The sequence below is a fragment of the Vitis riparia genome, chromosome 17, assembly GCF_004353265.1.
Source record: "Vitis riparia cultivar Riparia Gloire de Montpellier isolate 1030 chromosome 17, EGFV_Vit.rip_1.0, whole genome shotgun sequence".
Lineage (NCBI taxonomy): Eukaryota > Viridiplantae > Streptophyta > Magnoliopsida > Vitales > Vitaceae > Vitis > Vitis riparia.
Genome location: NC_048447.1, coordinates 9,740,228 through 9,755,563, shown reverse-complemented (window position 1 = coordinate 9,755,563; position 15,336 = coordinate 9,740,228). Strand labels below are relative to the sequence as shown.

Sequence of the window (15,336 nt, the reverse complement as noted above, 5' to 3'; positions counted from 1 at the left end):
TGGAGTTCAAAAATTAGATGAGAAGGAATCAATAAAAGCTAAATTCTCATGAGGTATCAGTTCAGGTTTGGTTATCCCTTTTCTGCAAAAACTGGTATAATATGTAGCAGAGTAAATATCATGGAAGATGTGAATAAAACAAACTTTCAATATGCCTATGATCAAGATCGACAGCATTTTTATACAAAATTATTGTCAAAATTTTATGCTTCTGCGTGCTTCCAAGTCTTCTTTTCCAAAACCACATCTTCTGGGAAAATGGAAATAAATGCTGGACATAGCCATTTAATCAGGTAATCCAGTTCTCTCCTCTTGTTATCTCAACCTATTCTTCTGCAGGAAAAAGAAGGGTTTTACTGCTGCGCTTATTGCCGTTCTATTTATTCAACTTCCCTTCAAGCCTGTCGATTGCAGCGCCAACACCACCCTTTGCTTGTCCTATTTGATCTGAATCAGGATAGGCAGCTAGTCTCCCTTCATTTGCTGTCTCTAACAGCTTCAAATGAGCCCAACCTGTCAGCAAATTCCATAATTTGGTTACATGCCCTGCTTCCCTCACAGTTTGAATGAGTTCTCTAATTTTATACACATTGTGTGTCTTTTTCAGTCCATAACGTTTCTTTGCCTATCAAAAAAGAATGAGTGCTCTAATTTTCCTTTTCAATATCACCTGGGCATGCAACTTCCCATGCTACCCATCTGGATTAATACACGTTATCAAATCTTACAATTTACAGCCGTCTCATAAACAGGCCATAAATATTATTCCATTGCTTTTTATATAACCAATTTCAGATGGAGATATATTGATATTTTCGGGATGGTACTGCAGTACATAAATCACATGACCATTGTTTAAATTATAAAAGGTGCTATAACCTTAGTTTTTGGTATTCATGAAATGGCAGTTATTCAACTAAACATAATATTAGGACAACACGAACAGTTTACTATGATGGGATATGGGACAGCAACCCCTATTAAGCTGATCTGTCACAAGAGCCGATATTTTTTTGTTCTAATTTCTGGTAATAACTGATGTGTAGCACTTATTTAAAGACTGTCTTAGAGGCCACATGTTATGTCATTATATATATATATATATATATATATATATATATAAAAAGAACTTAACAAATACAAATCAGATGATAAGATGAGAATATATTACCAAGGGGGAAACCAAGTGCTGCTCCCAGAACTGAACCCAGCAGCACATTCCTTGCACGCCAACGAATCGACCCTGGCACTAATTAAATAAAGTAAAAAAGACAAAAAGTCAAATAGCCAGAGATGACTGCATTTCCTCAGTTCTATTCTCATATTCAAGGCTTTCAACTTTGGGATTATCGCACCTCTTTCACCCCAAAAGTGAACAACTTTGCCATGAATTCAAATTACAAAATCAAGCATAAATGCACAAGATATTAAACTTCAACTTCATGTTAAACTTCAGTGAGTCATGTAAGTGAAGTTAATTTGCTGAAAATAGTATAAATCTTTATAACTATGAACTCAAATCACCAATTGGTATAAATTTTTAATAAGTATATAGGTGCCATAAAGGAACTGCAAGCAAATTTAAAAGTTCAAATGAGAGAACACGTCTGATGCATTAGTTATGAATTCTTACTAATTAGACCAAACGTTGCAGCAGTGAGTGAACCAGCTCCAGCAATATTAAAAACATCATGTACACCTCGTTTTTCAGCAAAAAAATTCTGTAGAGTATAGAATGCAGCAGTGAACATCCCAAGGCGTACTCCACCAACTATGGACCCACGAGTGACACGGATGAACCTTTTCTCCATTGCATCTCTCATTAACCTATATTGCTCACGCTTGTCTGGTGTGCTCCCAAGCTTCAGCATCACTTCTGCATCCTTGCTCTGCCATAACATTGTAATCATCATTAAAAGTTTAATTGGATTGCACAAGAAGACAATGAAAATTATTTAAGATACACTGTTTACTAAGACCTAAAATCTTTAGGAAATCATAATTGATACCAACACTAGAACAAAAATGTGTCAAGAAAGATCAATAAAGTAAGAATAATTTGCGCATGTAAGTTTCAGTTAAATTCATTAATTCAAAAGTTTAATTTGCATAATATTAAGCCTTGGTATCCTTAAGAGATAGCTTCTATAATCTCAATATCTGCATATACAAGTCTTCTCTTCGTACTCCTTCCGTCCTTTTGAGTTATTCTATTCAAGAGGAGCATGACTGCATAGGAAGGAGGACAGAGAAGATCATTGGATGGCTCTGTTGAACAGAACACTTAGGTTATGTTTGATTTTCAGAAAGTACTAAGGAAAGAAAAAAAGTTCAAGAAAATGATTTTCCCATGTTTGGTTGTACTATGGAAAACACGAAAGAAAATCAAATATAATTAAAGTTAGAAATTTATGCATTTTCAAATTATTTAATCTTTATATCAATGAACTAAAATAAGTAAAATGAGTTTGAAATGGTATATAAAAATAATTTATTCACTCTAAATGTATTTTTTTTTTTCTTCTACTTTTCCTCTACATTTTCTTTTCCTTTCATTTTCCCTAAAATTTTCTGGAAACCAAGCTTAGCCTTAAGAAGATATGCATTTGAAGCAGTTTTCTGCATGGCAACTTACCACAGAAGCAGATGCCTCCTTGCTACCTCCATATAACATGCCAGCAAGCACACCAAGTAAAGTCGCAGTGCCCCAATTAACAGTTCCAGGGATCTTTGAGGTACCCTAATTGTGTGGAGAAGACAAGATTAGCCTCTAGATATATCACAAAATCAACATGATCATAGAATCATAATAGTCATACACATAATATCTATTCTGCCAATACACATTCATAAAGCTATAATATCTAAACTATTTTCCCGGAAAACAAACTTAAGAAAAATCAACCAGGAAAAATATTCTATCCCCAAATTCAATGCAAAGCACAATAGAGCTGCTCAAAAACCATGGAGGTTTCCCTGAACAGAACGAACCAAAATATATGTACTACCGAAAATGAAAATTTGTAAAGGACACAAACAGTTAGGGTTTCTCATTTTGTACCTTGGATTCATATCAGATATTCATGAAATTTTCTTATGGTTCACCAAATCAGTACCATTTGACACAAAAACCACTTAAAAGGCACTAGAAATGGCCTGAAATGAATTCAGACAAACAAAACCTTAACCCCCCACCTGGTAGCTAAAAAAATTGATTAAAAACAAAGAAGATTTGCAATTGAAATCTCGATTTTTTTTGCCTAATTTTTCTCAGCAGCTAAACAGAAAATAACCCAAATTCAAGAGCAAGTAAAAGCCAATATCTAGCACTGTATATAAAAAAGAAATGTAGACTGAGATGCTTACATTCGATACGGTTTCTTCAGTTTTTTCTACATCTTCCATGGCCACAGAGCTTCTCAAATCTCTAATGAACTGTTTGGTGGCTGAGTAGAAATTTGAAGCTTTCCTGTGAGAAGTTTATCAATAAGGCAATGATCAGTTCATATGTGTATTTTTATTTTCCTTGGTTTTCTCAGCAACCAAACGGAAGCTACTCAGACTCCATGAAGCTATTCAGGAATTCTACCGCCATGGCAATCGACACCAGAGAGGACAATAGTCAAATTACCAATTTATCCCACGAATTGTACAATCCCCGAAATACCCTTTATGTTAATCTTCACAATTTTTGCCAATTGAATTCTTTCTTTTTATTATTAATCATTAATTTTAAGAAATGATATCAAAATTTTCTTTAAAAAAAAAATTATTTTGGAATATTTTCTGTATCACGTATTTTTTTTTCTATTTTAAAAATTAAAAAAAATTATGTATCACATTTTTTTTCTCCTAATTTTTTTTTCTACTCCTAAATTAAAAATATGTAAGTTATTGTTAGAAGAATTTTTATTATGTAGAAAGATAACTCTTTCTTTTCTTTTTATGTTATAGGATATATTTACTTGATTTTTACGACTTGGGCAAATGTTTTAAAAAATAATTTTTAAGAATGATTTTTGAGAACTATTGTCTAATATTTTTTTCTTTGTTTGGTAATTATTTTCAAAAACAAATTTTTGTTTTCTAAAATAAAAATAGGAGAAAACATTTGAAAATAGGAAAAAAAAAATATTTTTTATTCTTAAAAATAGAAAATATGGTGCTTTTAAATAATATTTTTTAATTATTTTCACTTGTTTTCATTTTTTTTAAAGCTATTTTAAATAATAATAATTATACAAAAGTGAAGAATGATTAAAAATAAAGTATTACCTATTGAAATTATTTTTAAAACATATTTAAAAATATAGAAAACATGTTAAAAACATTTTAAGTTTTCAAATAAATTTTTGTTCTACAAAACATGGAGAACAATTTTTTTTTTTTTTTTAAAAAAAGTCAGTTTGATAGCCTGAAATGTTTTTGACCCATTTTCTATATTTTTAAATATATTTTGAAATAAACTTATATACGGAGTGTCCTCTATATTTGTATCATTATTTTTTATTATAGTCCTCAAAAAATAAGTGAAAAATCCTCTTTTCTATTTTGGAAAACAAAAAACTATTTCTAAAATAGTTACTAAATAAAGCCTAAGAGCTTAGAGCTAATACGAAAAAAGAGTATAAGTCCAACCTTTTTAATTCCTTTTGTGAAAATCATATGATCATTCATGAGAGTACTCCTTTTTATTCCTCGGAATCTAATGGAGTGCTAGAGAGGAAAAATAAGACTCTTAAGGATATGATGAACATAATGTTGGTAAGTTCAGGAACACCCATAAACTTATGAGAGGAAGTTATCTTCTCCGTTTGTCATATTCAAAACATAATACCTCATAAGAAATCTAATAAAACACTTTATAAGTTGTGGAAAGGTTATGCAACTAACATAACGTACCTAAAAGTGTGGGGGTGTTTGGTAAAGGTACTTCTTCCTTAACCTAAGAAATGAAAAATAGGTCCTAAAACCTTTGATAAAATGTTCATAGGATATGTTGGGAGTAATGTAGCAAATAAATTTCTAGTTGTTAAATCAAAAAACAACCTCATAGAAGTGAATACCATAATAGGAACCAAAAATGTTGATTTCTTAGAAAACATCTTTCCTATGAAACCTAGTGGTGAAGAACTAATTCAAAGAACAATTAGAGACTAGTCTAATGAATCCTTTTAAATTGAACTAGAAGAAGTAGAAGAGATAGGAAAGCAAGAAACATTGGATATAATTTTTACACCTTCCTAGCTAATAGATAAGGACCTTAGGTTTGATAAAGAAGTAATAAGTTTTGTCAATGCATCATTCTATAAGGAGGCCATTAAAAGTGAAATTGAATCGAACAAGGATAAACCATACATGAGATATATAGATTTTGTAAAGATTATAGGTTGTAAGTGGATTTTAAAAATAAATTAGAGTCTTGTGTCCATAGAGAAGCACAATGCATATTTAGTAGCCAAAGGGGTTAAACAAAGGAAAGGTGTAGATTAGTTTATCACCTTTGTCCCTTTAACCATTATTTCCTCAATTAGAGTTATGTTAGCTCTAACTTCCTTTCATAACCTAGTAATACATGAGATATAAGTGAAGGCTACATTGTTGATGTTATGATAAAGCTCTTAAAAGTAAGATATGATACAACAAAATTAGACTTAAGTTTTCACTAATTTATTCATTGTTTGCATTGATATTGATTTGAGCATTCAAGCTTGCATCACTTATATTGTATATGACTTAGGTACATTAAGAGTTGTATAGAAGATCTAAGTCATATCTATTATAGTCCACAATAGCCACTACAAGACACTATCATTGTTGAAACCTATCCTAGTTTAAGTATATCCATGATAACTACATTAGACTTTATACTTACTGCATTATTTTATTTCTAAAATGTATTGTTTCTCATCCCAGGAATGCCCTTTAGGCAAGTTCTTGACCATTGAATCGTGAAGGTAGGACATCGGTTCCTTGCTACATTGAGATTAATCTTTGAAAAGGGTGAATCTACTTTGAAGACGATGTTTTATTACATCTCAACCATCCCAATCCAATAAGTACCTAAATTCTTCTTTTGTTTTCCTTGATTGTTGTCTTTTGGGCTTAATTTAGTTGTTACTTAGCTTTAGCTCTCTAGAACATTCAAATTACAAATTTACAACAAATGAGAGAGAAAAAATAAAAAATAAAAATAAAATAATGGGGTAAATCCAATTTGAGAAGGAAAGATGAGAGAGAATAAGAAAGCATAATATTTGAATAATATTCTAATGTTAGAAGGCCGCCCCTTGGTTAAAATAATTGAATTCCCTAATAATAATAATAATAAAAAAAGATTAAATCCTAATAATAACAAATTTGTCTTTTAAAGTCATAATTAGAATTCCTAATCAAAGTAAAAGCTAAAGAACATCATAATTGAGTTTCATGTATTGATTTTCTCATATTTTATTTTATTATAAAAAAAATCAAATATAATTAGAATTAATTGAAACCTTATGTACGTATATTTTTAAATTATTTAATTTTTTTTATATGAATTAAAATAAATTAAATGAGTTTCAAATAATCTACAAAAATAATTTATTTATTTTATTTTATTTTTTCCTTCTATTTTCTTTTTATGCCCTACCACTGTTAGTCATAAGTGAGAGGGAGATGGAGAGCAAGTTGCTTGATTCTAAAGCAAACCCAACAACAAAATCTAGGGATTTCTTATGATTTCTCTCTGTCTGAAATACTGAAAAAGCAAACTAAAGCTACGAGGGAACCTCCAAAAGTCCTGAACATCCGCTCAAACAAGTAATAATTCCTTCAAAAAGAGAATGTAAATTCATAAACAATTCTTCCACCAACCTCATCAACACTACCATGTGAATAAAGTCATCTTCAACCATACAAGCAAAGTATCATTATCTTCCCATACTCAAAAACTTTCTTTCCTTCCAAACACTCCACTCCTCTCCTCTCTCATCCTCAACCATGACTACACTACTACTAGTATTCTTTACAACCACCCAGCTCTTTGCCCTCACCTCACTCGCATTACTAGTCTCCGGCAGTGCCGTCCATGTCAACACATGCCGATCCTACTGCGGCAACATCACCATTGACTACCCCTTTGCGCTCCGATCAGGCTGCGGCCACCCGGGTTTCCGCGACCTGCTGTTTTGCATGAATGATGTGCTCATGTTTCACATAACCTCAGGATCATACAGGGTCCTGGATATCGACTACGCTTACCAGGCCCTCACGCTTGACGACCCCCACATGTCCACTTGTGAGTCGATTGTGCTGGGAGGCAAGGGGAATGGGTTCGCGATCGAGCACTGGCGGGCGCCGTACCTGAACCCGGCTGCAGACAATGTGTTCATGTTATTAGGCTGCTCGGCACAATCCCCACTCTTCCAGGGGTTCCCAAGCAAGCATCTTCCGTGTAGAAATGTTTCAGGGATGGGGTGTGAGGAGTACTATTGGTGTTCAGCTTGGGGAGTGTTTGGGCCAAAGAAGTTGGGGTCTGGGTCAGGGCCGCCGGAGTGTTGTGCGGTGCCGTTTGAGGCGATCAAGGCTATAAACCTCACGAGGCTGGAGTGTGAGGGGTATAGTAGTGCCTACAGTTTAGCGCCATTGCGAGAGATTGGACCTGGGGGGTGGTCGTATGGCATAAGGGTGAGGTACTCGGTGCAGGGGAATGAGTTCTGTCGAGCCTGTGAGGCCACCGGCGGCGCCTGTGGGTACGGGAGTGATGGCGTTCGAGAGCTGTGCCTGTGTGGGAGCTCCAATTCCACGTCCAATTGTGATTCAGGTACAACGTTTCTGCCCAGATTACACTTATTTAGACTTTAAGATTATATTTGCTTCCAAAAAGTCTCAGGGAAAGGAAAAAATTTCCAAAAAAAATAAAAAATCCAAAATAATAATAATAATAATAATAATAATAATAATAATAATAATGAAAGAAAATAAAATATAATTAAAATTAATTAAAATTTTAAAATTTTAAAAATTATTTAATTTTTATATAAAAAAAATGAAATAAGTTTAAAATAGTATATAAAAATAATTTATTACATTAAATTTAATTTTAATTTTTCCTTACAATTTTTTTTCATTTTTCTTTTATTTCTTTTTTTTTCATATTTTTCTTCAATTTTTCTAGGAACCAAACCCAACCTTTACCAAAAAACAAAAATGCAAATGCGACCTTAATTTTCATTTTTACAAGCTGGCCATAAATTTTATTTTATTTATTTGATTTCAAAATTTTGAAGAAAAATACAAGGAAAAGAGAAAAATAAAAGAAAATAAAAAATAAATTTAAAGCAATGTTTGTAGAGTGAAACCCGACATCAAACCAAAAAGGTTATTAGTTCACCGTTAACTGGTTGATTGGATTTACAAGTTCGATTATAAAATCGGTGATTTAAAGTTTATAAATTATTTTTATATATTACTTTAAACTTATCATATACCCAAAATTTTAATTTTATTTTATCATATTTTTCGGTTTCCTTGAAATTTTCAAAACCAATCATAATATTTACATTTTTTTCTTTCTTTACTTTGGGAAACATCCAAACATAGGTTTAATTTTATTGTATAATGTGCAGTGAAGTCATCATCAAGCAAAGTAGGAAGGTCATTGGCCAACACTTTAGCAGGTATCATAATTACTCTTACTCTTCTTCTCTGGAAATGAAGAAAATTATGATTTTAAGGCCATGCTGACCACTTTTGAAAGAAATATTTGCCATGAAAATTTAGGAATTCAATTGGTTTGAAATGAATGCAGGAATTTTGGGTTGTATAGTAACATGGAGGAAAATGCACCAGACTTGAAGGATTGGAGATTCAAAATCAGCATTCAGCAGCTGGTGATTTTCATTTTGTATTGATTATAATTATTAATTATTAATTATCATTACTTGATTTTAGTGGTGTGTTTGGATGCCATTATTTGGAGCACAAACATTGAGAGTGAGAGATGTAAGCATATTTTTGAGTACTACACATAATTTTTCCATTTCCTCTTTCTTCCATGGAAAATAGTTCAAAAAAGGCTAAAAAAAATGAAATAAATAAATAAATACAATTTATCTTATTTTTCATTTGGGTATACAACATCTAACATAATTGATTTGATTAATTATAATATTTAATAAGGGATAATTTTTGTTCACCATCTCTAAAGTTTAAGTTAAATACATTTTATAGAGATTTTATCAAACATCTCTCCCATACTTCTTATTTATTATTTTTATTTATCTTCTCTTTAATTCAAAATAAGAGAAGCAAAATTTATCTTATTTAAAAGTTTGTTTAAACCCTTTAAGTTAGCCCAATTGGTTAGGACAAATATGGAGAAGTATGGTCCTAAATTTTATCACTTATGATATCCTAAATTTATGTAATGCTGGTTGTTGTGAGACGATGAGCACCCCAGGTCCCATAGAGAGTCATAAGGGTTTGGTCATGGAAGGTTCCTTGATTAAAAAAGAAAAAAAATAAATAGTCCATTTTGTAGTAATTCTATAAAACGTTTTTAACCTAAAAAGTGTCTTTTTAAAATAAAAAATAAAAAAATTAGATGTTTGACAAGATTTGTAAAACTCTTTTAAAAATTTGAAAATTCACTAATATTGAAAAGTTACTTATAGTGTTTTCTAAATAAATATTTGATAGGTGATTCTTTAGTAAACATTTCAAGAGAAAATATTTCTACTAAATATACTTAGAGTAAAAATAGTGTTGAACACACTCTTAATTATCTCAATGATTTTTAGAAATGTAATTTGAATGGGTAAAACTTGCTATTTCCAATAGAATCTACACCTTAAACCTAGATATGCATGGAGATTTAACATTTGAAATACTTAAATTATACTTAAATTTCTAGATCATTTAGAGGGTATTTGTTTTTTTTTATTTACTTTTAGACTTTAAGTTATTTATTTATTTTTTACTTTTTTATAACTTGTTATAATTTTTTGACTGATTAAAAAAAGATAAAATATTTTATTTTTTTAAATAAAAAAATAATATATTAATTTTTTTAATGCTTAATATAAATAAAATATTATAAAAATAAGTCACTTGATACTTAACTCTATTAAACATTATTTAATTTTTATTTTTATTTAAAATTAAGTAAAAAAAATTAATACCCATCAAATATTTTTAAAATTTTAAAAGAATAACAAAAAGGAAAACAAAATCATAATGATGATAAAATGAAATATAAAAATATTAAATTGATCCCCAATAAGGAGGAACTACAAAATGAGTATGGGTTGAATGGGACTAAACTTGAGAGGAAACGCAATGATAAGCAAAAGTGAAAAAGGATAAATAAATGCACATGGTTTACTGATTGGACTATTAGAGTGTCCCTGTGGACCACCCAAATGCCTATCTTATTATTAACTTTATTGTTTTGGGTGGTAGAGGAAAAAGCACATGTTATAAAATCATTCCATGATGTTACAAATTTTATAGGTGTTATTAAGAATTATTTTCGAAAAAAGTTTTATGTCCTTCGTAATTAAAAAAATATATTTAATAATTAAAATTTATTTTTTGTTTTTTGTTCTTAAAAATAAAAGACAGAATGTTTTTAAAAACATTTTTTAATTATTTTATGTTATTTTACTTGTTTTCTAAGTATGTTTTTAGAAATAAATTATGTAAGTATGTAGAATGATTAAAAATAAAAATGATTTTTTAAAAATATTTAAAAATTGTCACACCTCAAGACCCACTCTAAGGGCATAACGGTCATTTCACACTTCAAACCCGAAGGCTTACAGTGTAACCTGACCCAAACAATTATCTTGTAATCGGAAGTTACCAATTACCAAATACTTGTTTAGAGTAGCGGAACAAAATCTAAAATCCTCAAAATTCGATTTCAAAACTAAAACATCCGCTATCCAAAATCTATTGTTCAAATATTTGCAAACTTAAACAATTCAAGTACTAAAACAAATTTCAAAATCTCCAAAACTCAACTTTGAACTAACATAAAATTTAAAGGATTAATATCCAAATAGCTTCCAAATACCAAAAGATCCAAATGAACATAATTAACAGATAAACAAAATCCAACATAAAATCCTAAGTCAAATCCTAATTATGACCATCACTCCTTACCCGAACTAAGGGTACCTGAAAAGTAGTCAACGAATAGGAATGAGCTCACAACCCAATAAGGAACATTAATGCAGTCCATGGATCAAATATTTCAAATTCACCTGCAAAATAGGAGATATTGTAATCAATTATTTTCATAAACCTGTGAGTTAATTTTTTTTTTTTTTTTTTTTGCCAATACATTCAAAATTTCTAACTGTATGCATTTATTTCTGATTCAAACATTTTCATATCAAATTCAGTCAAAACATTCTAATAATTTATTTACTCTGGTCATCAAACATCAAAGGGTGCCCAATTAGGTGGGACTTTTCAAATGGGTGGCTAGCCTCAAATTGTTCCTTTAAGGTGGACGGAACCAAACACTACTAGTACTAGTAACCTCTAACTGAAACCCCTAGAGGCTGGGGTTCAAATCAATTACATTCCCCACCAAGAAATGTAAAGGCCAATTATTATATCCTATTGACAAGGGCCAAAAGTCAAAAGTCAACATTATATCCCGTTGACAATGGCCAAACAAACCAGAGTCAAATATTTATTTCATTTATTCAAATTTACAACATATAATATCTCCTCATTTATTTGTCAAAAACAAAATATAAAATTCTAACATACTTTTCATGCAGAACAGGTTTGATCCATGTATAAAACGGAATATAACTCAAACGTTTTCAAATAATGTATATATATATATATATATATATATATAATTTAACAACTGCATTAATTTCTCTTACCTCAAATAAGCACTCCAAATCTTGAAAAGTTTGGCCCCAAAATTTACTTCTCACCTAACATAACAAAAAGGTACTATCAACACTATTGACTATTCATTTAAAATAGGTTTGGGAATCCTAAAATTTATTTATTTATTTATTTTTATTCTTTTTTTTAAGTCAATATTATTATTACAAAAATTATTTTCCAACTTTTTAACCAATAACAATTTATCCTCAATAATTTATTTCTCTTTCCTAAACTAAATTGAATTTCTTAAAAATATTTATTTACAATAATCTCTTTCATCACTTCACATAAGAATTTATTTCTTTAATTATTTATTCCAACTTTTCCTAGGACCTACTTCATATTTTAATAAGATTATCCTACAATCCTCAATATATCATTTTTCTTTTCCACCCTCAATATCACGAGTCATTGACTTTTCAATCACATAACCAAACTCACACATAGTACGTCTACATGATCTCCACATTTTCTTTTTAATCACTATTCTGCCACATATTTTTTTTTTCTATTTATTTATTTCAAAACCTCACTTTCCACACCTATCCTACCATCTCTAGCACACACCAACCATTAAACATTAAATAAGAAAACATACACTCCACACCCAACGGATCCACACATTCTCATTGTTGTTTATTTATTTATTTTAATCCTTAATTCTATGGGGCTTCACACTGCCACAACTATCACACGTCATCCACCACAAAATTAAATTTATTTATTTATTTATTTTAGGAAACACAAACCCTAATCTAGATTGGGGTTTCCTACCTAAGGTTAAAAATATAACGAATAAAATAAAATAAGATCTAAGAATTAGAAAACAAAAATCTTACCTAGAGAAATCTGTTCTTCAAACCCTAGATTCGAAAGTCTTATGTCCTCTGGTATTATGCCAATAGGAATGAAAATTCAGAGAAGAATAGAAAGGATTTTTTTTTTAATACCTAGGGTATTTATTAGGAAAATTACCTTTTTACCCCTCTTTCATTTTATTAAAATAATTAATTCACTAATATTATTATTATTATAAATTTCCTATCTTATCCCTATATAAAAATTTCTGGGCATTACATCCTCCCTTCCTTAACAAAAGTTTAGTCCTCTAAACTTGACATACCTGAGTCTTGAAATAATTGAGGATGCTTTTCTCTCATCTCATCTTCTAACTCCCAAGTGGCCTCTCGAATACTATGATTGCTCCATTGGACCTTTACCAACTTGACAACAGCATGTCGTAGTACCTTGTCCATTACATCTACAATTTGAACGGGCACCTCTTTATAAGTCAAGGCCTCAGAAATCTGAATAGGCTCCAACTCCACAACATGAGAAGGATCAAAAACATATTTCCTCAAAGTCGAAACATGAAACACATTATGAATCTTAGAGAGACTTGGGGGCAAGGCTACTTTATACGTCAAGGCACCTATTTTTTCCAATATTTCAAACGGACCCACAAATCGAGGACTAAGTTTTCCTTTTCTCTCAAATCTCATCACAGACTTCATAAGCGAAACTTTTAAGAAAACATGATCACCTACTTCAAACTCCAAATCTCTCATACGATTATCGGCATAACTCTTCTGTCTACTTTACGTTGCTTTCAATTTTTCTTTAATCAAAGTTATCTTTTCAACTGTCAACTGCACAAAGTTCAGGCCCTAAAAGTTTCCTTTCTCCTACATCATCCCAACAAATACGAAATCGACATCTCCTACCATACAATCCTTCAAAAGGTGTCATCCCAATGCTAGCTTGAAAGCTATTATTATAGGCAAACTCCACTAGAGGCAAATAATCATCCCAATTACCTTTTAGGTCCAAAGCACAAGATCTCAACAAATCCTCCAGAACCTGAATTACCCTCTCTGATTGACCATCAGTCTGCGGATGAAAAGCAATACTAAAACTCAACTTAGTACATAATGCCTTTTGTAAGTTATGCCAAAATCTAGAAGTGAAATGAGGATCTCTGTCAGAAACTATAAAAACAGGCACCCCATGCATTCTCACAATCTCCTTAACATAAAGAGAAGCCAAACGGTCCATAGAAAAATTTACTTTCATAGGTAGAAAATGAGCAAACTTTGTCAATCGATCCACAATCACCCAAATAGCATTATTACCTCCTAAGGTTCTTGGCAACCCTGACACAAAGTCCATGGTAATATGCTCCCATTTCCACTCAGGAATAGTAAGTGGCTGTAAAGATCCTGCTGATCGTTGATGTTTAGCTTTCACTTGTTGACATACCAAACACTGAGCCACATATTGTGCAATATCCAGCTTCATTCCTGGCCACCAATAGTTCTACTTTAAATCTTTATACATCTTTGTCCCTCCTAGGTGGATTACAAGTTTAGAACAATGAGCTTCCTCCAACAACTTTCTCCTTAGATCTCCATCATTTGGGACACAAAGTCTAGTCCCAAATCTCAAAATCTCATCATCTGATAAAACAAAGTCAAGCTTACTACCCCTTTTTACTTCCTCCATAAGTTGCACTAATTGCACATCATTCTTTTGTAGGGTCTTAATTTTCCTAATTAAGTCTAGTTGCACTCTAAAGTTTGACACAAGAGCTCCCGAGTCCAAAACTCTGATATGGACTTGTAAACTCCTCAAATCTTCCAATATTTGCCTTTGACAGCCTCTAATAGCTGCTAAGGAACCAACGGTTTTCTTACTCAAGGCATCAACCACAACATTCACCTTCCTTGGGTGATACTGAATAATACAATCATAGTCCTTAAGTAGTTCAAACCATCTTCTCTATCTCATGTTCAATTCCTTTTGGGAAAACAAATACTTCAAACTCTTATGATCTGTGAATATCTCACAAGTTTCACCAAAAAGAAAATGTCTCTAGATCTTAAGTGCAAAAACCATTACAGCTAACTCCAAATCATGAGTAGGATAATTTCGTTCGTAAGGCTTTAACTGTCTAGAAGCATAAGCCACAACTTTCCCATGTTGCATAAGAACACAACCTAAACCCTAACGAGAGGCATCACTATACACCACAAACCCTCCTAAACCTGAAGGGATAGTCAAAATAGGAGCTGTCACCAATCTATTCTTTAACTCTTGGAAAATACGTTCACAATCATCAGACCACTCAAACTTAACCCCTTTCTAAGTCAAACTGGTTAGAAGTAGGGCAATCTTAGAGAACCCCTCAATAAACCGCCTATAATAACCAGCCAGTCCCAAGAAACTTCGAATATTGGTCACAGTAGTAGGTCTTCTTCAATTTGACACAACATCTACCTTTCTAGGATCAACTGAGATGCCATAATTGGTCACCACATGCCCAAGGAAAGAAACCTTGTCTAACCAGAACTCACACTTCTTGAGTTTAGCATACAATCGCTTATCTCTGAGAGTTTGTAATACAATACTCAAATGGCGCTCATGTTCCTCCATACT

At 31.4% G+C, this 15,336-nt stretch overlaps 2 protein-coding genes across 2 annotated transcripts; one reads left to right on the top strand and one right to left on the bottom strand.

The window, feature by feature from the left end:
- Positions 1–58: 58 nt before the first annotated feature.
- LOC117904726 lies at positions 59–3,595 on the bottom strand. Its single transcript, XM_034817486.1, has 5 exons — positions 3,367–3,595; positions 2,636–2,740; positions 1,634–1,889; positions 1,172–1,249; positions 59–513 (listed from the first exon to the last, which is right to left on the bottom strand). Exons 1-5 carry the CDS (start codon positions 3,403–3,405, stop codon positions 377–379), a joined length of 615 nt encoding a protein of 204 aa, XP_034673377.1. The 5' UTR covers positions 3,406–3,595; the 3' UTR covers positions 59–376.
- Positions 3,596–6,912: 3,317 nt separating this feature from the next.
- LOC117904900 lies at positions 6,913–9,041 on the top strand. Its single transcript, XM_034817712.1, has 3 exons — positions 6,913–7,807; positions 8,613–8,663; positions 8,795–9,041. The coding sequence occupies exons 1-3, from the start codon at positions 6,985–6,987 to the stop codon at positions 8,839–8,841; spliced, it is 921 nt and encodes a 306-aa protein (XP_034673603.1). The 5' UTR covers positions 6,913–6,984; the 3' UTR covers positions 8,842–9,041.
- Positions 9,042–15,336: the final 6,295 nt, after the last annotated feature.